Source organism: Uloborus diversus, chromosome 1 (genome assembly GCF_026930045.1).
Source record: "Uloborus diversus isolate 005 chromosome 1, Udiv.v.3.1, whole genome shotgun sequence".
Taxonomy (NCBI): Eukaryota; Metazoa; Arthropoda; class Arachnida; order Araneae; family Uloboridae; genus Uloborus; species Uloborus diversus.
Genome location: NC_072731.1, coordinates 170,881,121 through 170,906,562, shown reverse-complemented (window position 1 = coordinate 170,906,562; position 25,442 = coordinate 170,881,121). Strand labels below are relative to the sequence as shown.

Here is a 25,442-nt window from a genome sequence, read left to right as displayed (position 1 = left end):
TTAGTTGAAACTAGATAAAATAAATAAGTAAAAAAAAACTAACTTTGCATCATGCCTTATACGAAAAATATCTGTATATAAAGCAGCTCTAACTATGCAACTCATCGGGGCTTCAACACCATATTTATCCATTCCATATTCAATCACTAATGGATCAGAGACATTAGGATCAAACATCACATGATTCGTAGTCACAATAAGTACCCCACTAACCACTCCCTGCAACAAATTACCAAAAATTAAAAACTAAAAAAACATCACAGTAAATGCAACTAAATAGATCATGAACAAACAAACAAAACAATGTAGAAAGTAAATTTTTTGAAAAATTAAATGCAAAGAAATGCACTCTCAAATGTTCGTTCAAAAGGCTAAAGCAACTCAAAACGTCAAAAATTGAAATAATTGCAGTTAATATATAAAATAAAAATAGAATTAATTATACAAATGCATAAAATTCAAATTAGCATTCATTTTCAATGCTGACCATATAGAGCTAATACTCCAATAACATTAATTATATAATATCATTTTGTCTGCACAGTAATGACTGTAATTAACAAACACAATTATAAAAAATACTCACTTCCCCATCTGTGACATATTTTGAATTTATTCTTAGAGATTCTTTGCACAAATCTTCAGAATTTTTCGGAAGATCAGTAGTTAATGCTTTGATTTCCGGCACTTGATCACATGAAACTGACTTCATTTTATCTTCTACAGATGGAACTCGCTCAACATGTCCAGGTTTTGGACTTTCAACATCACTTGATTCACCCTTAAGATTTGATTAAATACAATATCATGAAATATACACAACCCAATATTCTAAATATATACACATATTTTCATAAAGATAAGCAAATACAACAAACTTTACTTTCACGTGAAAAGCATTAAGTTAAAACCTTTTTACTCAAACTCATATTATCTAAATCTTCCCTAAAATGGTGATAGCCAAATCATCTACTAGATGTTACTGTACTTGTAACCAAATCATTCATGCTAACCCCTCTTCTTTTTAAAGAGGGTGGGGGACATTTTACAGCAATTAGACTCTGCCTTTTTAAATTTTTATTGCTCATGTTATGCTTTAACAAAGTGAGCATTTATTTATTTATTTATTTCAAAATGGGATTACTGCATGTGTATTTAAAAAAAAGAAAGTCATATACTTTTTAATTTGCTTTATACAGAAAAATAGAAAAATGAACTATTAAAAAGGGAGATTCATTTTTTTAATGCAAACTTTGCCCTAGTATATTTAGAGTTGATTTTTAATACAATTAAAATTCCTGGCAGATTTTTATACAATTTGTTTTTACAATCAACATTGTTTTCAGATCTATGATTTGCAACTGTCTCTTTTTTTTTTTTTTTTGGACAATTATCAAATTAATCATAAACCAAAATTTCCTTTCATTGGTGCATTACGGTGAAAAGTTTTCACATATGTAAACATTCAAATGATATGTTGCTATCACATTGCTACAATGTACGGTACATTGCTATTACATTGCTATAGAGATTCTTGAAACAAATTATGCTTAAATAATTTCTCCCAACAACTTTTGGCTGAAATGCGCCATGTGTTTGCTTTCATCTGTTGAGAAAATGGGCCATTTCAGCATCCCGCAACTATGTGCAGAGACAATGAGACGGTCAACCAGAAAAGGGGACTGTCTTTAAAAAATTGAACGTATGGTCACATCATGCTTTCATCTACTTTGGTCTGTTTAGGTTTTGTAGCCAAATAGACATTTGTTAACAAATAATACAATGATTGTAATTAACACTATGAAAAGGTACTTTTTTTTATTTATTTTTTTTAATTTCTAACATTTATGATTTTTATTTTCAAATGACACTCTAACTATTCAAAATTAGAGCCTTTCTGCTATATTATTAAAGTACCATTTCAGCAAAATAGCAACTTTTCTTTTTCTGAAAGAACTCATTACTATTATTAAAAATTTCTTAAAATTTTCATACATGTATGAACATCTCCATAACAAATACACAAAACTTTAATAATTGCAGTTAACATGCATATTTAAAATAAGCTTTCATTCAAATTTAAAAGTTATGAAACACTTTAAATATTTAAATAATGCATGAACAACTATTACTCTTAAATGAATCATTTTTTGATTGTCAATGTCTGATATAAAATATGCTTAACATTATTACAGATATATATTGAAATTCTATAACAAAAACTAAAACTCAAGTTTTGAAGAAGAAACTAAATTTAAGGAAAAAATACATATAAAATGTGCTTTGTTTAGCAAAGAATTTTTAAAGAATACTTGTTCAAAAAACTTTAATTTTCACATAAACATAAGTTGTAAGTAACGTGTAAATAGTTTGAAACCAAATGATTAAAAAGAAAATTTTGATTTTTTTTCCTTCAAGAATACAGTTGATTCAATCAGCTTTTTATTTATTTATTTTTTTAACTTATTGGAAAAATTTGAACAAAATATTTTAACACAGAATAATATTCCTATAATTTTGTTATTACTGTAACTAAAGAAAGTAAAAAAAAAATTATAGAAAAAGAATGCATGAACGAATTAACATACAACTGCAGCCGCACTGATTTTTATAATTTGCTCTAATGCTTGGAGACTGTTTTTCTCTGGAATATATATTATCTGGAAAAAAAATCACAGTTATCCTTCAATGAAAAAAAAAATTGCAATTACATGCTGAAACACTTATTGTATATATATTTTTTTTAAAGTAATTTCCAAACATAGAGATAAACAGAAAACTTTACTTAAAATATTTACATAACTAGACAAGTTTAAATGAAATATTTCAAACACGTCAGTACTCTTCTACTGGTGTCATTTGTCTTTAAAGCAAATTCTTTGAAATTTCTTCTTTCTTTCTTTTTTTTTTTTTTTTTTAAATATAATATGAGAAGAACAATAATTAAATTCACAAAAATAAAATAAGTTGGATAATGATTGCAACAATCCTGATTCCAATAATTATGTTCACAAGTTTAACCCCTTGAGGACCAGCGCATGGAAAACGAAGCGCAGCTACGGGACCGAACGTTCCGAAATGGAACGCCGCCATCGGCCCAAGCATTTACAGCAGTTAAGCCTAACTGAACAAAAATATTCATATAAAATCAGCATTTCAAAATAATGACTTGAAATTTTAAATTTGCTTAAACAATGTACTACTGATTACTAATTGTTAATATAAAGACTATTACATTATTAGAAGGGAGTGAAATAAGTAGAATACTAAAACTTTAACTATGTGCACGAAGTTAAATAATATGTGCACAAAAACAAAGTTAGAGTTAGACATCGTGAGTGTGCAATCAAAGAAAAAGAAATGTAGCAAAAAAATATGTTCCTTATGTAATTTTAATTAAAACAACTTAGGTCAACGAATTTAAACTAGTTAAATTCCCACGCAACAAGTTCAAAATTGCTTCATAATTCTCTCGAAAACATTCCCTTTCATTCACTTCGCTAACCATTTTTATTGCAATGTTCCAGTCTCCAAATAAAAAAGAATAAATAAAGAAGAACTATATCAGAAAGGATTCAAAAATAATTATAAACTTCAGTGCCGCTTGAAATCCTTCCTGTACTCTCATCGAACGGGGAATCCCAAAAGTCTGAAACACATACGCAAAAATATTTTAACCTTCCTCCCCTCCCCTATAATTTATTCAGCTAGATGTATATCTCTTTCAATTACTCGTAACAAAAAAAGAGAAGCAAAGATATAAACAAGAGCAATTGAGACCTCATAAATCGTATGCGCAGAGCAGTGATTCACTGTTGTTTACATAAAAAAAATCTATCCCATTGAGAGGTCCAAATAAGAAACTAAAGTGTGTACATGAAGGTCAAATACCATGTGACTCGAATATGATAAAAGTTATAGCCATTTAGCGCCATCTATTATTGTTTAAATAATCAATTCAATCGTTCCGTTTCGAGAAAGCGTATATGTGACGCTGGGACGTCAGCGTCGATCAGAGCGCGTAGCGGATACGTGCCGCTGGGCTGATAAGAGAGGAATTGTTGTGTAGCGTCCGCGTGACGCTGGGTGCGAACGGGTTAACAGAAATGCACCAGAAAACAGACATCAATCAGTTCCAAAATATGACAGAAACTACCAATAGTTATTTCAAAACTTTATAAACTGCTACACAAATCACTGAAAGGGGGGGAGGGGCTAGTTTTTCAATCTAAATACCATTTTAAAAAAATTTAGAGAAGATTACATTTTATTACTCAATTTGAAATGAAATAAATATTTAAAGTGAATAAAACATATAACAAATCATAAGCATACAAAAAATGCTGAACAAAATTGAGGTTTCATTTAACATAAAACATTGATAACAGTTCCAATGTCTTATCTTTCTTACCAACTATCTTTTCAAATTTTTCATAGGGTAAGAACAAGATACAATTTTGAATTATCTATGACTTTTATTTGTCTACATTTTATTTATTATGTATTTATTTTACTTAATTATTAATTTATTTAGTTTTTAATTTGAAGACATATTTATATATAAATTAAGCTAAATGTCATTAAGTACTTTAACTCTTATCAGTCAAACAATATTTTAAACAATTAAAATATGCATTTATACAAAATTTAAATTTGTTACAAACCAAGCAACTTTGAGTAAGTTCTCATCTTCCTGTGCTTCTTCATTTCCACAACAGCTCCTAATGTCCCAAAAATTCTCGCTTTTCATACACAAAAATTTTTCACGAAAGCAACCCATAGACTAATATATGGTGCCAAAAATATATTAAGTGAAAATTACTGTTTAAAGTAATAGTTTCAACTGGAAAAATGAAGTATCTAAAAATATTTCATTTGCTTCCAAAAAATAAAAGAATGAATATTCCCCAAGTTGATTACACATTATTTTGTGAACCCACAAATCTGCTACTTTCACTACATTATGTGCAATACATAGAAGTTGCCACCGATCTCCCTGATGTTCTATATACCATTTTTTACTTGTTTATAATACATTGCGTTTGAAAAATTCCAGCATTTCCCTTTGTAAGAAAAATACTCAATTTCGGGTATTACTAGATTGCAGGTCAATAAGGAAAAACTTATTGCCAGGAAATGATAATTGTTGAAGCAGTTAAAAATAATAGACATTTTCAGTGTAACTCAGGGGCCCCGACTATCACATGGGCCAGCATTTTTGCAGACATGAATAATACATGAAAATAATTAAGATGAGACAGTAGATATGTTTTGGGATAAGAAAAGTGCTAATGATTTAAAAATTGGATAAATCCAAAACTCAGAATTATAAAAGTTCAAAGGGTTAAAACTTTGAAGTTTGCGACAAAAGTTCAAAAATCCGGAAAAATACTACGGTAAAATCTTGAAAATGTTACATATATAACTCATTTTCTATGATTTTGTTAGAATCTAACAAAAAAAAGTCTCCCCCACTAGTTTGTATTCATTTCCCTTAAAAGCTATTGTGAAGCACAAAAATCTGGAAATTCAGATTTTTCCAAAAGTACCTTTATACATGTATCCTGATTCTTCAGAAATTCCAAATGCACTGAACCAAAATTGCAATGTTGACTTAAATAACTCCTATAAGATTGCTATACGGAGTCATCCAATGTGAAAAAAAAAGTTCAAAAAAGCACAATAAATACCTTTTAAATGTATAATGTTCACACTGTTTTTGCAATTATTTTATAGATATTCAGATTTCATAAAACAAACTGATCAAATATTAACTAAAATAAAAGCTTTTTCATCTTTAAATGGTAGACTAAACAATCCATGGCTATCCACAGTTTTCTTAAAACATTGATTTAAAATATTTCAGAAAAGTGCAACACAGAACGTTTTCAAATTAAAGCATATAAATTAGATGCATAAACATATAAATTAAACCAGGAAATCAAACTAAATTACACAATAGATCGTTTTCATTTAGCAATTTGTTTCAAATTACATTTTCAAAAATGAAATTAAAAAAAAATTACCAACTAACTAAAAATTATCTAAGAATTGCATAATTACCTGTCCCGGAAACACAAAGCGAGAACTTATTTTGTTCAAGGTAACTAACTCCGATGGTGTTATGTTGTATCTAGCAGCAATTCCTTCTAATGAATCTGAAGATTGCACCTGCATTAAACAGCAAGCATTAATAAAATAACATATAAAAGCACAAAATTGCAGATTACTGCAGACACCTGTTTTGCGATAGCAAGAGACACCTATTTCAACACAAAATAAGTGAGCTTATAGATGAAAAGGCAACTGAAAAAAGCTTATGTCGGATGTTTTTCTCATTCATAAGCTCACTTATTACTTTTCAAGCACTAAAGTATTTATTCAACTTTAGCAAACATTAATGTTACAAATCTTTTCTCAAACACACATGAACTTTTCTTAAAGGTTAAGAATATCTGTTAAGAATTACAATTTAAAACTTCAACACTCAGTTGTTAATGTTTTTAAAAAACCATACTTCTAAGAACCAAAATTGGCTCAGCAGTTTCAAACCAGTTTAATGTAAATTTGCATAATTTTACAATAATGAACCAAATATTTTGGAGAACTGTGTTCCTTTGCACACTGGATTGTAACACTGGGTGCAGGCCCGGGTTACTTATATTTAAAAAATTTTGAAATATAGTTATTTTTTTAGCTACTTCATACATTTAACACTGAACTAGCTTTCAGTTTGTACCTATTGGGTCCAGGGTTGGCAAGATTTTGGACACTACAGTAAAAACAAGGGTAAAACCATGGTTTTTACCATCCTGTCCAGAACACTTGTGTCTGAAAGTGTCCAAAACTACATTTTTAGAGAAACTATTTTGTGAGAAAACATGAAAAACAGAATAAAATGTATCAAAATTATGTTTAATATAGAATATTTATTCAATGTGAGCATTTAAGTACAAATATACAGTCGAACCTCGTTATCACGACACCTTTGGGACTGTCAACAAAGTGTCGTCATAGCAGGAGCGACGTCATAACCGGAATAGTTTAAACATTCGTAATTAAACATTAGTTAACAACAAAATTAGATTTAATGAAGAAATTAAGAGCATTATATATGTTTTTAATTAGATTAAACTAATGCTAATTTATTTTTAAAAAAAAACCTTCACTTTTTTTATTCCTTTTGATTCTAAAATACTTTCCAATTAAGTGTCGCTAAATTTTTGAGTAACATTTTTATTACTCCTCCTTTTCTCGAAACTATCAGCAAGAAAGAAACCAGTTCAAGACTCCTCACTTTTGTTCCCAATTTGATTAGATTTTGACAGCTTAGCCCCACTTTTCGAAGTGAAAAAACTCTTTCAAATTCTTTTATCCACTTTAGAGTTGTGTGTCCCTTTCCAATCTAATGGGGAGCTCTTATCTCTTTTTCTCTCATGGAAGAAGCTTGTAGTGACCATCTACAGCTTCAGATAGCTATGGTCTTTCTCTTAGTCTGCTGCTTCCCTCGTCCAGTATTACAATCCACCTGCTTTGAATTCCCTTCTATTGTCCCTCATCTTGTCAAAATTTGAAATCTGTACCTTTCAGAACTTATCTACTCGCCCAACGCCATTCTTGAGGTGTCATGACTGGTCAAATCTCTTGTCAGAGTCCAAAGTTCCTACAACAAACACTTTCAGGTGTTTTCATTATTTTACTGAAAATTTTTCAGTTGCAAAGAAATATTTGATCTAGTCTGCGTAGCTAGAAGTGTCGTCCAAAAAAACAGTTGCACCAAAAAAACTGTCGTAAAATCAGGAGCCACTGAATATTAAAATAATACGGCATAAGATCGGGACTTTGAAAAAGTGACGTGACATCCGGAGCGTTGTGCATTCCAGGTGTCGTGATAATGAGGCTAGACTGTGTATGTAACTTACTTTTCAACTGATTCTAAGCTAATTATGTAAAAGTTGAATTCTTCATTAAAAATTTAAATTTTTACGCATGAGTTTTTTGTTATTATAATAGTAACCAAATGTTTTGACAATTATGCATGTGTGGAAATGAAAGTGTTCAAAATATAGTACAATAGCCCCTCTTTATATCGCGCCTCGTTATATCGCTCATTCGGATATATCGCTCCTTTCTTCTATCTCCCGAAATATTAAAGTCTGAAAAAAAAACTTCGCTTTAAGTTTGAAACCATTTCTGAAAACATATGGTATTGCTCAGAGAAGGTCTCTTTCTTCTTTATTTTGTCAATGAACAAAAGGAAGCTATTCTTCTGAATTCACTGGAAAAGCAGCAGCAATACCTGTCATCCAAATGTACTATACTGGCGCGGTATATTTCAGATAGTCTGTAAACTACATGACATCTTCATTTGTATTGATACATTGCCCTTACAATGAGTGAGAGACATCAAGCAGGTGTCATGTCCTACTAGCAGAGAACATACGCCCTTCTTTTAGTACAGAGAAGATTTGTGCTTGGTTGCACAAACGGGGATTTGCATCAAAGAAAGGAAGATTGATCTGGACTGGCGAAAGAGTTTTCTGTTAACAATGTGGTTATTTTTACTTTTCACATCCTTTCTACAGCAAGTCAAACGGAGTGAAAAGTCTATTGGGAATAAGAGGGTATTGGAATGCACACTTATCTCGCGGCAGCTCAAAAAGATCGTCTTCATTCGCCATTTGATGTTTTTAACTTTCTGACAGTGAAAATTTACTTAAATTTCAATCTTATTTAAATTTCAATAAGTGTGATGATACATTCGTGAACTACATCGAAACCATTAGAAAATCATGTCCAAAAGAACGAATGCTAATTTACTTATGTATCGGACTTATAACTATTTTTAATGACCTCTATTATATCGCGCTTTCGGATATATCGCTCTTTTTCTTTGTCCCCCGAAAAGCACGATATAACGAGGGGTTACTGTACAATCATTTATTTAAGTGCAATAAATGATAATTTTTGAACTGAAAGAAAAAAATATGTATTTGAAAGTCTTTAACAGCTTTGTGAAGATTTTCTTCTCTAGACTATTGTGCTATTTCATGATCTAAAACTAAATCACCACCAAACTACTTTAGGAAAATGCGAATAATTTGTTTCTAAAAATTGTCAAACTACTACAGTTTTTGTTCATTGTAGTTATGTATTACATTAAAAATATGAATTTGAAAAAAAAAAGAAACTGCACAAGTATTAAAATATAAGTGCATATAGTTAATCATCAATTTTTTGTCCTTTAATCTATGATTTAAAAAAAAAAATTCGTTAAAACATCACGCAAAACTTACAAGCAAAAACCACTTTTAAAAAATTAAGCTTTTTGTTTTGCACCTAAATATTACACATTTAATAACATTCCTCTGAGTTACAAACTGGACTGAAATTAGTTCTCTTGGTAGAGTTATTGGCAGTTTTTTTTTTTTTTTTGTAGTAAAATATTTTTTTAATGAACATTGAGAAAAATATAATCAAATTATCATTAGTTAAAACTTAATGTTTATATTTGAGCATTACAAATATTACACTAAATATTATTTGATTGGATTGTACCCCTTTAGCTCTACATAGTTTTGGACAGTTTAAGACACTTTCAGGAACTTCAGTAAGGTAAAAACCAACTGCTTTGTCCTAAACCAGTTTCGGACAGTCCAAAACCTAATCCTGATTGGGTCAAAAACAAATGATATCAAGCTCTGAGGGGGAGTTTGAAATTCTGACAAGGAGGAGGTAGGGGGTAACAAAAAGTGTGACATCACATTTTTAAAACAATCTACTTCTGAAAAAGTGTGATAAGTGACAAGGGAAGGGGGATAAGGTGAAATGTGACAAAAGAGGATAAGAGAACAAATTTGTTGAAAAAAAGTGTGACACCATTCATGGACAGCCCCTGTGGCTGATCTTACATTTAGACATGTTATTTCTCTCCTTACAATTTGAATTTATCAAAAGCAAAAAATTTAGAATTATTTCACATTCGTCACAAAAATATACATACACATTAATATTTACTGTGTAAAGTAAGAATCATGTTTGAATAAAACTGAATATGAAACATTATCAACAATATTTTTTTAATGCAGTTACCGTATAAGGTACCGTTCCTTTTGGCTGAGGACGAAACGACCCTCTTCTTTCTGCAAAAAAACAAAACAAAAAATTATGTTTAAACACATAGTATTAGCACATAAAGAACAAAAGAAAAGTTAGTTTACTTAACCTTTAAGAACACTGACGGTTTAAAGGAACATAAGAACACTGGTGACGTACTCCGTACGCTAGTATTTTTTAAAGCTTAACAATCAATTTTTAAAGATTTTCATATTTAATGCAATGTCTAGTAATGTTATAGAATGATGCATACGAACAGACAAACACAATTGAAATGAATATGATTACAATATAGTAAAAAATGAGTCCGTTTAATTTGCTAATTTCATGATTATAAAATAAAATTGAATACATATACCTCATATCAAAAGCTGTCTTTATTTTTTTTTTTAATACTAAATTTGAGAGGAGGGGAATGAACCATTTGAATTATATTGTGCTGCACTTCAAAATTGAAGTTCAAAAAATGCTATTTTAGATTATTTTCACTAATGTTAGGAAAAGGGAAGGCTGGAGTTCTCCCCAGAAATGTTCCGGAATTGAAACTTTAAAATCACAATGCCGGGTCATCTTGAGCTTAGGGGAAATAGCAGATTCAAAAATGTTATTTTTGACAATCTTTGGTAATACACTCCTGTTTGTGAAAATTGCAACACCACGAAGGACTTACGCGAGTGAGCTGAAAATTGCAGGAAATGTAAAGTAGGGCATGATATGCAAATAATTAGAATTGCAGATCAGTGGCATGCGTATGCTGAGCAGCACCCTTTGAACGGCGGATCAAGCCAAATATAAATAGACGGCTGTAGCAAGGCGTGTATGATCATCAGTGGTTATATGCTAGAGTAAATGTTAACTGAATCTTTACTATGCATCTTCGACGAAAGAAAGCGAAATCTGAGCAAATTTCGGAGTTTGAACGGAGCAGAATCAACGGCCTTTGTGAAGCTGGATTGTCTTATCGTGCAGTAGCCGATGGTGTGCAGCGTAACAGCAGCACAATCATGCGTGTTTGGAAGCAGTGGACGGACAGCTCGGAAATTCGGGAGTGGACCCCGAAATGTGACGTCAGCTCGCAATGACAGATACCTGGTGCGTATGGCGCTGACGGACCACACAGCTTCTTCTAGACAATTGACAGCACAGTGGTCAACAGCTACAGGTGTTTCATTCTGTGCTTCATCAATTTGGAGATGTCTACTGCAGCATGGGCTGCGCGTAAAGATTCCTTTGTACAGGATTCTTTTCACGTAAAACCATCGCCGCCTGCGGCTACAATGGGCCAATGTGCATAGGAGCTAGCATGCTGATTGGCAGCAGGTCGTGTTTTCTGACGAATCTTGCTTCAATTTGTGGCACCACGATGGCCCGATTCATGTCAGGCGCTATGCCGGTGAACGGCACATTCCAGAGTGCATTATTGAACGTCAAAGTGGATGAACGCCTGGAGTTATGGTCTGGGGTGCCATAGCATATCATGGACGATCACAATTGCTACAAATTGTGGGCAATTTGAACAGTACCCGATACATAAACAAAGATTTACAGCCCCAAGCTATTCCTTTCCTGCAAGGATTGCCAGGGGCTGTATTCCAGCAGGATAATGTCCGTCCACATGTCGCCAGGATTATCAAATCCTACCTTGATTCTCAGCAGGTACAGCTTTTCCTTAAATGCATATTCCCCGGATATGTCACCGACTGAACATGTATGGGATTTTGTTGGGCGGTGTCTCGCTCGTGATCCTCGTCCTGTTGCTTCGACAGACGAACTTTAGTTGCACGTACAAACAATATGGAATACTCTTCTGCAGGCAGATATTCAAACTTTGTTTCAGTCCATGCCGAGTCGTGTAGCAGCTTTTATTGCAGCGCGTGGTAGCCATACAAAATACTAATTTCTGTCTCTTTTTATTGTTTGGTTTGAAAATGTAATCATGTATATGTACCATTACCTATTAACTGTATTAAATTTCATTCAACTATGATGCTTCCTTCATGGTGTTGCAATTTTCACAAACAGGAGTGTATTAAAAAAAGAGATGTTCAGAAGTCTCCCCCCCCCCCCCGTCTTCTATGAACATTTTTAAAATTTGAGGTCTTAAAAACATTTGTTGTGAGTTATTGTTGGTAATGTTAAGGGAAGGGATGGGGTTCAAGGATTTTCCTCAGGAGTTTTTTTTTTTTTTAATGAAGTTACAAAAACACAATTTAAGACGATATTCAAATATGTTAGGAGGAGAGAAGTTCGGGGGCTTTTCCCTAAATATTTTTGAAAAAAACACAATTGCATGTCGGCATTGATGACATTAAAAGAGAATGATGGAGCTTAGAATTCTCTTTCAGAAAATTTTTCAAAAATCAAGTTATCGCTAAACTTTGGACAATTTTTGATAATGTCAGAAGGATAAGGGTCTCGGACACCCCACCCCTAATTTAAGGATAAGGAAACTCAAAATGACCTTTGATTATATCAGGGGAAAGGAGGAGGTTTGAAACTGAAGTTGACATCTGTGATCAACCTGTACAAATTAGGATACGTAGTAAAGAGTATGTAATAAAACCAATTGCCCTCCCTTGAAAAATTTCTGGATCAGCCTTTAAGGTGATGCCATCTCAAGAGCAAAGAAGATCAGATAAACAGCAGCAGTACTATTCAATCTAAGATATATGCCATATCCAATGATGGTTAAGATTACAATCTATCTAGAATTTTGAAAAACAAATCTGCTTTTTTCAGGTCTGAAGATTCCTGATACATGTTAGGCAAAACATCAGAGACATAATGAATGAAAAAGCATAAAAGCCTGAACTGTAGTTACATTATATGACAGAAAATCATGTAAAAAACAGTTGAAATACATTTTGCAAAGTCATAATTACATTCTTACAAAATTAAGTACTTCCTACTTTTAAGATTAAACAAATTGTTTTTTTTCCCCCCCTTGCAGTACAAACTCACCAGACAGCATCTTTCGAAAATATTCTTCTTCACTCTCAGAAATGGTGTCCGATTCCTGATGATCAGGTATTGATTTTCTGCGGCCATCAGTACTGTCCTTCAACGGTGATATTGCACTAGAATCCTCATCTGCCTCATCCTTTTCAGTTGAAGGGTTATTATTGGTAGTAAGTGAGCTGTTTTCACTAAAACAAAAACAGAATTAAAATTTCAAAAACAGCATTTTTTAATAATTATGCTCAAATTTAAACAACAGACAGACCTTTCAGGAAAATTAAATTACTATATGTCAAGCATTCACACACTAAAAATGCAATTAATGCTAGCAAAAAGGTTCATAACAGCAATTAAGGATGTTAAATATAGTGCTTATTAGGGTCATAATGTCATTTCTTTCACCTATAAGTCCTAGAGCTGTTTTTAATAAAAGCATTTGTTTAAGGTAGATAAAAAATAAGTATTATGTATAAGTAGTATACTTAAATCACATATTACAATAAAATTATGTTTTAAAAAAAATGTAGGTGCAATGTGTCACTACTGTCCCCTGTCAAAACGGCATTTCTGAACTTCATAACCCATTTACTACATCACGAAAAAGCAATAAGGAATGCATTTATATTACAATAAGGCAGGGGTACAGGGCCGGATTTGAAAGTGTAGAGGCCCCGGGGCAACGAAGGAGTGGAGGCTCTAATCAGGGTTCGAAAAGATCATCATATTTTAGAAAATATCCGATATTTTGATATATATCCGAATATTTTGATATGTATATATCCGATATTTTTGATCCGTGAAAGTTAGGATATTTTGTAAAAATTTTATTGTGGGGGCCACTTTGTTGTGGAGGCCCTGGGGCAGTAGCCCCGCCTGCCCTACCCTAAATCCGGTCCTGCAGGGATACCCACAAGAAGGGGGGAAGGGGTTCAAGGCAAAGAATGTGTCATTGAAATTCTTTAGAGGATAATTTTAGTGGCGTTTTGATCTCCTCTTGGGAGATCTCATTCTCAGAGGGGCTCCGTATGGGGCGGATACAGGATTTCATTTTAGGGGAGGGGTCATGCTCAAGAATGTAGTCTTACATACAAAAATTTTGTTCTACTAACACCCCCCCCCCCCATAAAACTCTTTAAATCTTCAAACAAAAATCATTGAAATCATAAAAGCTCCTCAAATATGCTTACAAAAATCATCGAAATCATTGATAAAAATCATTTAAAAAGTTTTCTTTTAAAATAAGTTTTCAGTTTTAGAATGTAAGTCGAAAATTTATCGGAAACCACAATCCAAATTTTCGGAAATTTCGGATCACAAAACTCCTGGTTGATTTAATATTTCATAATACTCTACACATATCCATCTGAGATTATGAGTTTGCATGATGCTCGACACAGCCATTTTGTACGCAGAAAAATAACATCATTTCAAGTAAGAGTAAAAAAGTGCCGAAAATGTAATTAAAAATTAAATATTCCTAAATGTTCCATAAATATTGTTACGGATCCGGTGCGACTTTCAACTTTCTTGAAAGGACGACACAGTTCTTGAGAAAAACAGAGGAGATTTATTAACACTATGTACAGGAAAGATCGTTGACAATGCTAAATTAATCATCAGCAATTAGCAAATACCAATCAACACCGTAAACTCAATGGTTACACACGTATTTACATTCAAATACGCAAAACAAAACAGCAAAATGCCTCGCAAGAAACAAAGCTTATACACTCTCAATACAAATTCTAATCGAGACTGACTTTTTATCATGCGTAACGGCTTTTTATAGACATCGAAAGAGACCTCTCAACTATTCGTGAAAATGCTACACCGTTCTACACTTTCTTATTTCTTTCCATTCACAAATTTTATCATTCAGAAATGAGGGGACTGTATTCATTACAAGAAACAATTTACAGGTCACGTTGCTACAATAATTTTAGATGAAAGGTGATTTAATAAACGCCAAATTTAGCTAGATTACGACAAATTAATCATAAAAATAATTACTATTTACAGAATTTGTAACAATATAATGCGGACTTGATAAATTACTCACCAACTCATTAATTCCAATTGTAGAAAATTGTAGTTGCAATGAACCTTGGAACAGATTACAAAGTATTGTCGCAGATTTTGATGGAGGGAGGGGTGATGACCCCCACAATCCCCCCCCTCCTTGTATCCTTATGGGTTCAATCAAGTTTTTTATTTTTTCGAGCAAACATTCAAATACTCTTGCAGGTTTGGGAGGAGGGGGGTCATGACCACCTCCCCGGCTGCACATGCTGTAAAAACTGTGCGCAGTTGTCGGAAAAAACACCCTAGAAAATGACGACTCATTCTTATTAGTTGTCTATATGATAGAAATGGGCTACGGGGTGCCGTGAGATAATTCTGAATCTTCAAAATGTGCCGCGAGTCGAAAACGTTTGAGAACCCTTGAAGATTAAAAAGTGTTGTCACAGATAAAGGGGGGGGGGGGGTCTCACGACACTCATGACCTCCCCTCCTTTTCTTTGTTTTTAAACAATTGAAATCAAAAAGATATTTACTTTTTCTCGTGGTTGACATTTTTTTTTCAAGTAAACATTAAAAATTTCCCCAGCAATTTGGGGGGGGAGGTCATGACGCGTGACTCCCCCCCCCTTGTATCCACCACTGGCTCCGTAACATTTGAAATGAGCACCATCACTCTGCAGGGACATGGGCTACCCCTGAATAAGGTATGACAATAAATAGATACAGACAATGTTAATGAAGTAAAAAGTTACAAATTATTGCACACATTGTTTTAAGATTACAAGGAACCCATATTTAAATGTACAGAAGACACTAGCTCATAGGATGAAAGAATATTCAATCTTTTGTATTATCATTCATAAGCTTAAATCGACATTTTCTGCTCATGGCGTCACACATTCTGTGTGCTTTTCGGAGACTCAGAATAACCAGGATTTGGGCTTTGTTTAAGGCTTTATAATCGAAATTTTTGTGAAAGGTCATGAGTTGATCACTCAGAATTTTGTGAAGGGCCGATTTTGATTGATTCGAGTTTAGTGAAGGGTTTGTTTTGTTTGAGTGGAGCTTTATGAAGGGTCTATTTAAAGACTCAAATTTATTCCGGCAAGACCCTTGAAAGTGTCAAAATATTTTAAAAGGCACCAATGGCTATGGAAAGTTCCAGAAAATGTAAAATATTTCTCTCAACTGAACAGCAAAGCATAATTTCCGAATCATTTCTTACATAGTCTGTAAAATTAATTTCATCTTGCAAAATAGCAAATGTTAAGAAAAAACACTGATATAAGCAAGGGTGCCCATATAGGAGGGCAAGGGGGGCTCAAACCCCCCTTAGAAATTAGAACTTCCTTGCTTTTAGTACTTTTTATTAGCAAAAATGTAAAAACATTTGTTCTCCAGCAATTAATGAATAAGTAATTTAAAATGTCAAATTTTAATGACTCTAATCTGTCCTGAAATTTGCTTCCATGAGGAAAATATTCTGCTAAACGACGGTTAAAATATCTGAGCCCCCCCCCCCTTACAATTTTGTATTTGGGCGCCCATGCATATAAGTAAACATTTTCTACGGCTGCTTTCTAGTGATTCTCAATCTTCAATATTCATCTAACTTTTAAAACTTTCTAAAAGTAGTTTTTCATGTATACACACAACTGCTTGTCCATATACAGTTGAACTTGTTAATAATGAGCCCAGATTTATTGAGAACCTGGATTTATTAAGAAAATCAGAAATATTTGATTGGTAAAATGTTAAACCAATGAGAGTGTAACTTTTTTTTAATGAGTGAACAATATTTTTGTGATTTATTAAATTTCCATGACTTCCAGCTCATCTTTTCTTTTCTTAGAAATATTACAAAATCAACCAAAAGTTACTCCTGAGAACAAGTGATGATGGCCTGTTTTTTAATTCATTTGGGTAGTGGAAGAATTTGAAAATTATATGTTTATTGGAGTCAATGTTAGGATGCCAACTTCATCAAGCTAATGCATTTAAAAAAAATAAAAAGTAAAGATAACAACAACTTAAAGCTTATAAATATATTTTTGTAAACTTTGTGTGCAGTGTTGCCAGATGGTCAAATCCAGATTTCCCCAATTCCCTTCCATCTTTTCCCCAAAAAGCGATGTTTTCTACCAAAATTCCCCAAATGCAAAAATTATTTTTCCACTAATATTTTCATAAAATGAATCGACTTCCTCTATTACTTTTGTCTCTCAAAAAAAAAAATTTTCCCCCAAATAGCCAAATTTTCTTATAAATTTCCCCAACTTTTTCTTCACATTTTTGCCCTTTTTTTTTTCTTTTTTTTTGTCTTCTTTATCTTTATCTTTCATAATCTTTACTAATAATAAAGCTGAAAGTCTCTCTGTCTGAATATCTCTCCGTCCGGATCTCTTTCTGTCTGTCAGGATCTCTAACGCGCATATAGCAACAAGACCGTTCGGCTGATTTTCATGAAATTTGGCAAAGAATTAATTTGTAGCATGGGGGTGTGCACCTTTAAGCGATTTTTTGAAAATTTGATTTTGTTCTTTTTCCATTCCAATTTTAAGAACATTTTCCTGAGCAAAATTATCATAAGATGGACGAAAAATAATAAATTACCAAGTTATCATAACGTCGAACCGTAACGTAGGCAAGCCAATTGGCGAGAAATTCATCATGCATTATTTGTAAATATACAGGGTTACCAAAAGACCTTTTAATTTTCTACTACGGGCAAAGCCGTGCGAGTGCCACTAGTCATAAATACAAGCGCCTGACCAAGAGCTAAGAAACAACCAAATATTTTTTTTCTACTCGCATTTGCTACTCTGCTTCTGTATGTACATTTAAACTATGATTTTTGCATATATTTATCCAAGAACACTCTTCATCACACTTATTTTTACCTGTTTCACGTATCAACTAGTTACTCACGCAGAACATTAATGCGAATTCCGTAGCATAATATTCCACATAATGCGAAATGCGAATTCCATAAAGTTGAGCAAAGCTAACCCAACGCTGTTTGATACAAACAATGTTCCCACTACTTCTTGACGTGAATTTAAATACGAGAAAAATCTTTTTTTCCAAAGGTTTTTTTCACCAGGTTTTCCCCAAAAAAAAAAAAAATTCCCCCAAAGAATTCCCCTCAAAACCCATTTCCCCAAAATTTCCCCAGAGAGCACCAGATTTCCCCACAATGGGGAAATTTCCCCCCAGTCTGGCAACACTGTTTGTGTGTGCCTTATTTAAAAAAAGCCAAAAAAATAAATAGCAGTAACTTCAGGATGTATTTACTAGAAAGAGCTGATCAAAAAAATTGGATGTACACATATATATCAAAATTATTCAGATATTTATCAAAGTATCGGAAATTTTCGAAAATATGATGATCTTTTCAAACCCTGATCAGGAGCCTCCACTCCTTCGTTGCCCCGGGGTCTCACACTTCCAAATCTGGCCCTGGGTTAATGAGATTTTACATTGCATCCTGAAAACCTGTGCCATAATTTTGGGCAAAAGTTTATCTTGTAAAATTCCAGTGTTTCCGATATTACTTTTTATCTCATGAAAAAAATTGACTGAGGTATTTTTACAAAACATAGTAGTTATGGAAATGTGCAACTGGTTACTTACTTCCTTTAAAGCTATTTTACTCCTTTGAAATGTTTCAAGAATTTAAAAGTTTCTCACACAGGGTTGGCAAGTTTTTGCCGGGGGCGGAAAAAACCATGGAAAAACCACGGTTTTTACCGCCCGGCAAAAATAGGTTTTTGCCACCTTTTGCCAAAGTGGCAAAAGTAGATTTTGTGTTAACAACTTACGGACAGTTTTTTTTCCTTTTATATAAAAGTAAAAGCATGAAAAGATTTTGATAAAATTTTAATTTAATTATTTTTATAGTTTAAAAAGAATTTAAGGTTTAACTTACTTTTAAAGTTATGGAGCATTTTTACTTCTAAATTTTTAAACATTAACGTAAAATTTCAGTTTGTAACATCTAAGACAAATAACTTACAATGAAAATGTAATTAGCTTGTTTATTATAGCATTTTTTACAGAATACTAAATATCTATATAAAGTATACTTAGATACAACTATAAAATAAAAGAAATAAAAGTAATTAAAAAGCAAAACACACATTTCTTTAGATTGAAATATCACTTAAAACATCATAGTTTATACCATCTTCATCAAAACCTATTTGTTGTTAAAGCATGGCATAGCAATAAACTAGTTTCGTGAGAGAAGCAACTGACAAATGGTTTCGTATTTTTGATTGTACAAAAAAAAAAAAATGAGAAATATCTCTCTATTGCAGCAGAACTTGCAGGACATATTTAAAGAGTTGCGACTAGTGTGCAGAAATCTTTAGGTATATTGTACTGCAAGTAAATGCATTATTTCTTTAGTGAGGAAAAGTTAATATTTTTCTATATTCAAGTAAATATTCTGTTATTAATTAAATAGCTCAAAAATCTTAGTGGGATAAGAAAAAGTGATTAATAAAATATATATATATATATATATATATATATATATATATATATATATATATATATATATATATATATATACGAGGCGTATTTTTAAAGTAAATTCCGTTTTGAAATAAAAAAAAAAACGAGTACAGATAGAGTAAAGAATTTTTTGCACAAAAATCTACCACCCTTACGCTATTTTTTGACATTGCTCCCGTGATTTTCCGAGCATTTGTCATAGCGTGGTACAGGTTTTTGTATACCTATTCGTACAAAGTTGCCGCCCGTGTAGTCAACCATGAGGACTCTTTCACAGGGCTTTGGCTGGGACATTTTTGAACATCCTCTGGTCTGCCCCCACCTATCTTGCAGCATTTTTCATTTGTTTCGGCCTCTGAAGGCTTTCTTAGGTGGTCTGTGGCACAACAGCAATAATGAACTCAGAGAACATGTTATCCCATGGTTGACTACACAGGCGGCAACATTGTACGAATAGGTATACAAAAACCTGTACCACTCTATGACAAATGCTCGGAAAATCACGGGAGCAATGTCGAAAAATAGCGTGAGGGTGATAGATTTTTGTGCAATAAATTTCTTTGCTCTATCTGTACTCATTCTTTTTTTATTTCAAAATGGAACTTACTTTAAAAACACGCCTCGTATATATATATATATATATATATATATATATATATATATATATATATATAATTAGAATTCAATCTTTTTATTAATTTACTAAGCTTATGTAAACATTCTTTGTTTTAACATTGAAGGAATTGACTCATTCTGAAAAAATTGTTTTAGCAAACATTTAAAATCTTAAGTTTTGCAATCCCAACATTTCTTTTTTATTTATTTTTCACCTTATAAAATAGAAGTAACATGGAGCGACATAATTAAAATATTAAAGTGTATTATTTATATTATATTGTGACTATTTCTTGATTAACAATATAATGCTACTTTATTTGCAATTAGGTTTTTGCCGTTTTTTCCATTTTTGCCATGGTTTTTTCCACTGTCCCGGCAAAAATACCTTTTTGCCGGCAAAAAACCCAACCCTGTTCTCACATAATAACCAAAAAATTATTGAAATACAAAGAATTCAAATCTGTCATGTTATAAGATTTTCAGATATTTTTTTTTAACTACAATGCTAATTTGTTAAGAAATTAAATGGTTTAGTAATCTTCTATTTCATTTAGAAAGTTTTTAAAAGCTATTTTAAATGCAGTTACACCTGTCGAAATGATTTTGTCAAACCAGTCACAAACGTTTGTCACACCCGTCACACCAAATTTTTCCAGAGAATAAATATTTGATCAAATTTAAGCATTATACTCCTATTCAGACTTGCAAACATTAGAACTTTGGAAAGTTTCATGTTTTTCCATGGAAGAATGAATTTGCTATGGCATCTTTTTTGTGCAAGGTGTGATAGCGAGACCTAAAAACTTTATTTATGCTAAAAATCCTGTTAAATACTTTGTTATGAAAAATTAAGTGTTCCAAAGGATATATACATGGCAATATATACACACACATACAGAATTCTCCTGTTGTAAATAGTAATCCTGGGCAAATGAAAATATTATGTTTTTCCTAAACACAAGTTTGTTATATTATGTTAACTTTAGGCTCAAAAAAACAATAAAAAAGTAACTTTCATGAAAATTTTCTTTATAATATCACAAACCTCATGTTATTAGCTTTAATTTGATATATTACTTGTAGCAATAAAACAATTTTTAAATTTCCACCCTCATGTCCACTTTTTCGTGGAATTGCCCAGTAGTACTTAAAATAAAATTTGTGCAAACCCACACTGGGGTTTGGGGGATCTCGCAAAAGAAAAAGCGATTTGAAAACAAATTGTATTACCAGGGGTCGATCCAGCGCCAAATTGGGGCCGCTTTGCGGCCCCTTCACAAAATTCCGCATGGCAAAAGCGGCCCCCTTCACAAAATTCCGCATGGCAAAAGCGGCCCCATTCACAAAATTCCGCGTCGTAAAAGCAGCCCCTTCTCAAAAATTTATAAAAAGGTAGCCTTTTGACAATATTTTTTAACCGCAAATGTGTACGCATCTACGCGGGAGCCTCTTCCACCTTCCCCCATCTTATCTTTTTGCTTGCTGCGTGAGGTGTTTTTGCTTGAGAGCGTCAGAGGGGGGACGGGAGAGGGACACTTGTGATTGGTAGCTTGTTTTCAGGAAAATCTTAAATTTTACTTTGATTACGCAATATATATTTAGTATTTGTATTGAGTTTCAAAATCCAATTCTAAAATAACTTTACTTAAAATAAAATTATTTTACATGCTGTTATTTTTATTTGTTTTGAAGATCTTGATTTCCTTACATCGGCCATGGTAAACGAATTTTTCGCATTTTTGATGTTTACTGTACCTTGTTAAGAGGCAAACAAATAAAATTTCTTATATATTTATTAACATCATTAAATTGCAAAGTTTTAAACAAAATACCTACTCTGTAAGAACGTCAAAATTCAAAAAATTAAACGCTGAATGCTGGTGCAGTATTATTTTGGGTTTTAATTACTTTTAAGTTTTTCAAACACATACATGGAATCTTAAATGAGTATTTCACTTGTGTTAAGAAATATGTGATATCTTTGAGTCTGTTCATATTGTATTTATTAGGAGTTATCATTACGTTCAGCAGCATATGCAATTTTCATTGCTCTTAAAGTATTTGAGAGGGGCAAACAGGAAATCTGTTGTAAAACTTTCACCTTAAGAAAGTGTGCCTTGCATATGTATATTTGTAAAAAGCAATAAATGTAATGTATGTGTCACATTACGAATAAAATGTTAAGGGTCTTACTTCCCCCCTCCCCCAGCACATTTTCTCTTGACAGCTTTCAGGTATTCTTCAAGAACTTGCAATCACCCCTGAAACCTGTCTAGGGCTTTTCTATAACGATACGACAGCTAAAAATGCTTTAATATAATCTTTTCCAAGAAAAAAATCACAAGAAGGTCTTTTTCACAAAAATAAAGAAAATTCACAAAAATATTTTACTTTTTCACAAAAATAACGAAATTTCACAAAAATATTTTGCCTTTTCACAAAATGGGGACCGAAAAAATAAAACCTGGATCGACCCCTGATTACATTTGCATTATTTTTCCAAACATTTCTGGAGACTGCTCTCCTCCCCCTCCCCCCACTTACAGCACTGTAAAACAGACATTTAGTCGATTTTATTCGAAATTATAAAATATTCATGTAAAATAATATGCATATGTAATCAAAACCATGCTATAATCCAACTATGCAAGCAGACATCATCATGAAAATTCAACTAGGAGTAAAATATACAGAAGGAAAAAAAGAAAAAGTGCTGCAATATTGCACATGATGAAACTGCATAATTGAAAATTATTTTGTCCTCAAAAGCAATGGTTCAAGCAACTTAAAAACATAATTTTTGTTGTGTTGAATGACTTAAAGCAAATAGCAAATAGGTCAATAGTAATCACTATGATAACACATTCTAAACATCATGGAGCAGTTGACTGTTTTCTCTCTCATAGATATGCAGATCATATTATATGAAACTAAAAACAATTAGTTTGTTGTTTTAAAGCTAATGACTTATTTTATTAGGGAAAAGAAACCCAAACAAAACACCCTGATCTGAAAATCTTAAAACATTTATAAATGAAATAAAAAGGCAAAAAAATTGCTTCATTTGTTTATTTTCTTTATTTTTTATAATTATAGAGCTCTAAATCTTGAATTTAAAAATATACTTTATCTACATTCCTTAGAATACTTTTCTGCTGAAGCCACAGAAAAAAAAATGCTTAAATTGAAATAACCTTTTAATTCACAAAATTCCTGAAAGGGTAGAAATTTTAAACATTAACTTTTAAATACAAAAATGCAACATTTGAAATTTATCACCAATCAAACAGAATACAAATACTGTGAAACAAACACAAACAGAGAATGTTTCTTCTTATAGCATTGATTAGTATTTGGGCTTATACTTTTTTTTTTTCATTTTGTGCAAAACTTTAATGATAGTAATTAAATGTATCCAGAGATGAAGATATAATCCAATTAAGGCACAATCCAGCAAATAATTGAGAAAAAAAGGTAAATACTCTTTGTTTTCCTGAAGATCTTCCATGACAACAACCACTTTACAAATCTGTAACTCGGTGACACCAGCGTACAACCAAATAATGGAGAAAATTGAAGAAAACACATTCTACCGGTACTGTGACCATCCATAACCAGAAACTTTCTGTTGTCCCAGCAGTGGCGGTCGTAAATCGCTGCTGCAAGAGCCACCCGACCGAGACCAACAATAGGCATTCCATTCTTTGCACCTATCCGTGTCACTCGATTGAATTAAGTGGTAAAAATGTCTTTGCCGTTTATTTGTTTCCCTACATAAGATAATACTTAAGCAAACATAAATTTTTGACGAAATTTGGGCAGCAAGAACCAAAATGTTTAACCGCTATTGTTACGACGAAGCTAATGGTAAACAATGATTCCAAAAGTAACATGCGCTATTTTTAATCGTATGGTAAGCCGGAATGCAAAAAAAATCACAACACTAAATAAAAGCTTTATAGAAACTTTTTCGTGACATCAATACACTAAAAATAGTCTAAAAGAAATAAGAAAAAAAAAAGGGTCAATGTTGCGGGTTACTAAAATACAAAAAGTTTCAAATTTATGATTTTTTTCAAAATTTATCTTGCACGGCACAATTAATTAGAGATATGAATTTTGGGTGAATCAGCTGTTGCGAGGTTGTCAAGAGTTATATGTCTAGGCGAAAGTTATGCAGGAAAAATTAAAAAGAAGTACAGACATGGACTGAACAGAGAATATAAGCGAAATTTTTTACCTATTCAAAAAATTGTATAATATTTTAATTATTCTGTAATATCATAAATTTACAACGCCCACTAATGACTTACACCGGAATGAAATTTCCAATTGGAAATAAACATAACATTACCATGCTAACGTTACAGCTACAGTTAGGAAAAATTTAAATAAACTTTTTGTTCCAGAACAACCGTAATAAATGTACGAAAATATCAAAATCTTTCAACAACGAAACTGTAGAAAGAGCATCGAATAAAAATTATTCGCCTATGCTACGTAATCAATCCTTTTTATTATACTTATATATTCATGAGATCCGGGGAAACGCAAATATTTAAAAGATCAAATTTTATCATCCATTGTCGCTATTTATTTCCCATTCTGTCAAAAAGTAGAGGATGCAGCAAGCCTTGTCTAGTGATCAGATGAGTCTGACTGCGATGGGGAGGTCCCGGGCTTAAATTCCGGTTCTGGCATGGATGTACTTTCTCTCCCCAGTCCTTGTCCTTTCTTTGTGTGAATGTGTTGTCAGAGGTGCCCCCCCCCTCCAAACAGCAAGGGCGCACCCCCCCCCTTCAAATTGCTGAAACCCCCCACAAAAGCAAGAGCTCCCCCCAAATGAGAAAAACACCACTCATAACAACCCCGCCCCCCACAAAAATTTCAATTGTGCAGTCAGCGCCGTCGTGACTCCCTCCCCTGTACATGGGCACCCCTGGTGTTGTTGTGCTGAGAAATGTTGCCTATCCTATAAATAGGTTCTTATGGTAAGCGTGTACTGTGGAAATAGGACTTCACACTAAATTATACAGTTGGAAAAGTGAAGCAGCGCACCCCAATGTCAGTTGTTGTTGTTGAACAACGTGTTGTTGTTATTGTCGTGTGCCAGGCCCTAACAGGTTCGATGAGAAAAGAGAGGCCGCGACGATGCAATGCGGCCATGTACAATGTGAAACAAATTTTTGGCCCTCATTTCTTTTTAAAAT

At 32.6% G+C, this 25,442-nt stretch overlaps 1 protein-coding gene across 2 annotated transcripts in view; it reads right to left on the bottom strand.

Moving 5' to 3' along the window:
- LOC129222974 (oxidation resistance protein 1-like) overlaps positions 1 to 24,586 on the bottom strand; it is a 46,023-nt gene extending 21,437 nt beyond the window's left edge. The window contains exons 1-7 of one of the 2 annotated variants that reach the window (XM_054857548.1): positions 24,473 to 24,586; positions 13,078 to 13,262; positions 10,093 to 10,142; positions 6,064 to 6,171; positions 2,589 to 2,660; positions 587 to 781; positions 44 to 219 (exon numbers count right to left, since the gene is read on the bottom strand). In XM_054857548.1, the coding sequence (XP_054713523.1) occupies positions 44 to 219; positions 587 to 781; positions 2,589 to 2,660; positions 6,064 to 6,171; positions 10,093 to 10,142; positions 13,078 to 13,087 (611 nt within the window). In that variant the 5' untranslated portion in view covers positions 13,088 to 13,262; positions 24,473 to 24,586. Of the gene's footprint in view, positions 1 to 43; positions 220 to 586; positions 782 to 2,588; positions 2,661 to 6,063; positions 6,172 to 10,092; positions 10,143 to 13,077; positions 13,263 to 23,714; positions 23,777 to 24,472 lie in introns of those variants that run through there. The other variant, XM_054857540.1, reaches the window with a different exon arrangement.
- Between the last annotated feature and the right edge of the window lie 856 nt (positions 24,587 to 25,442).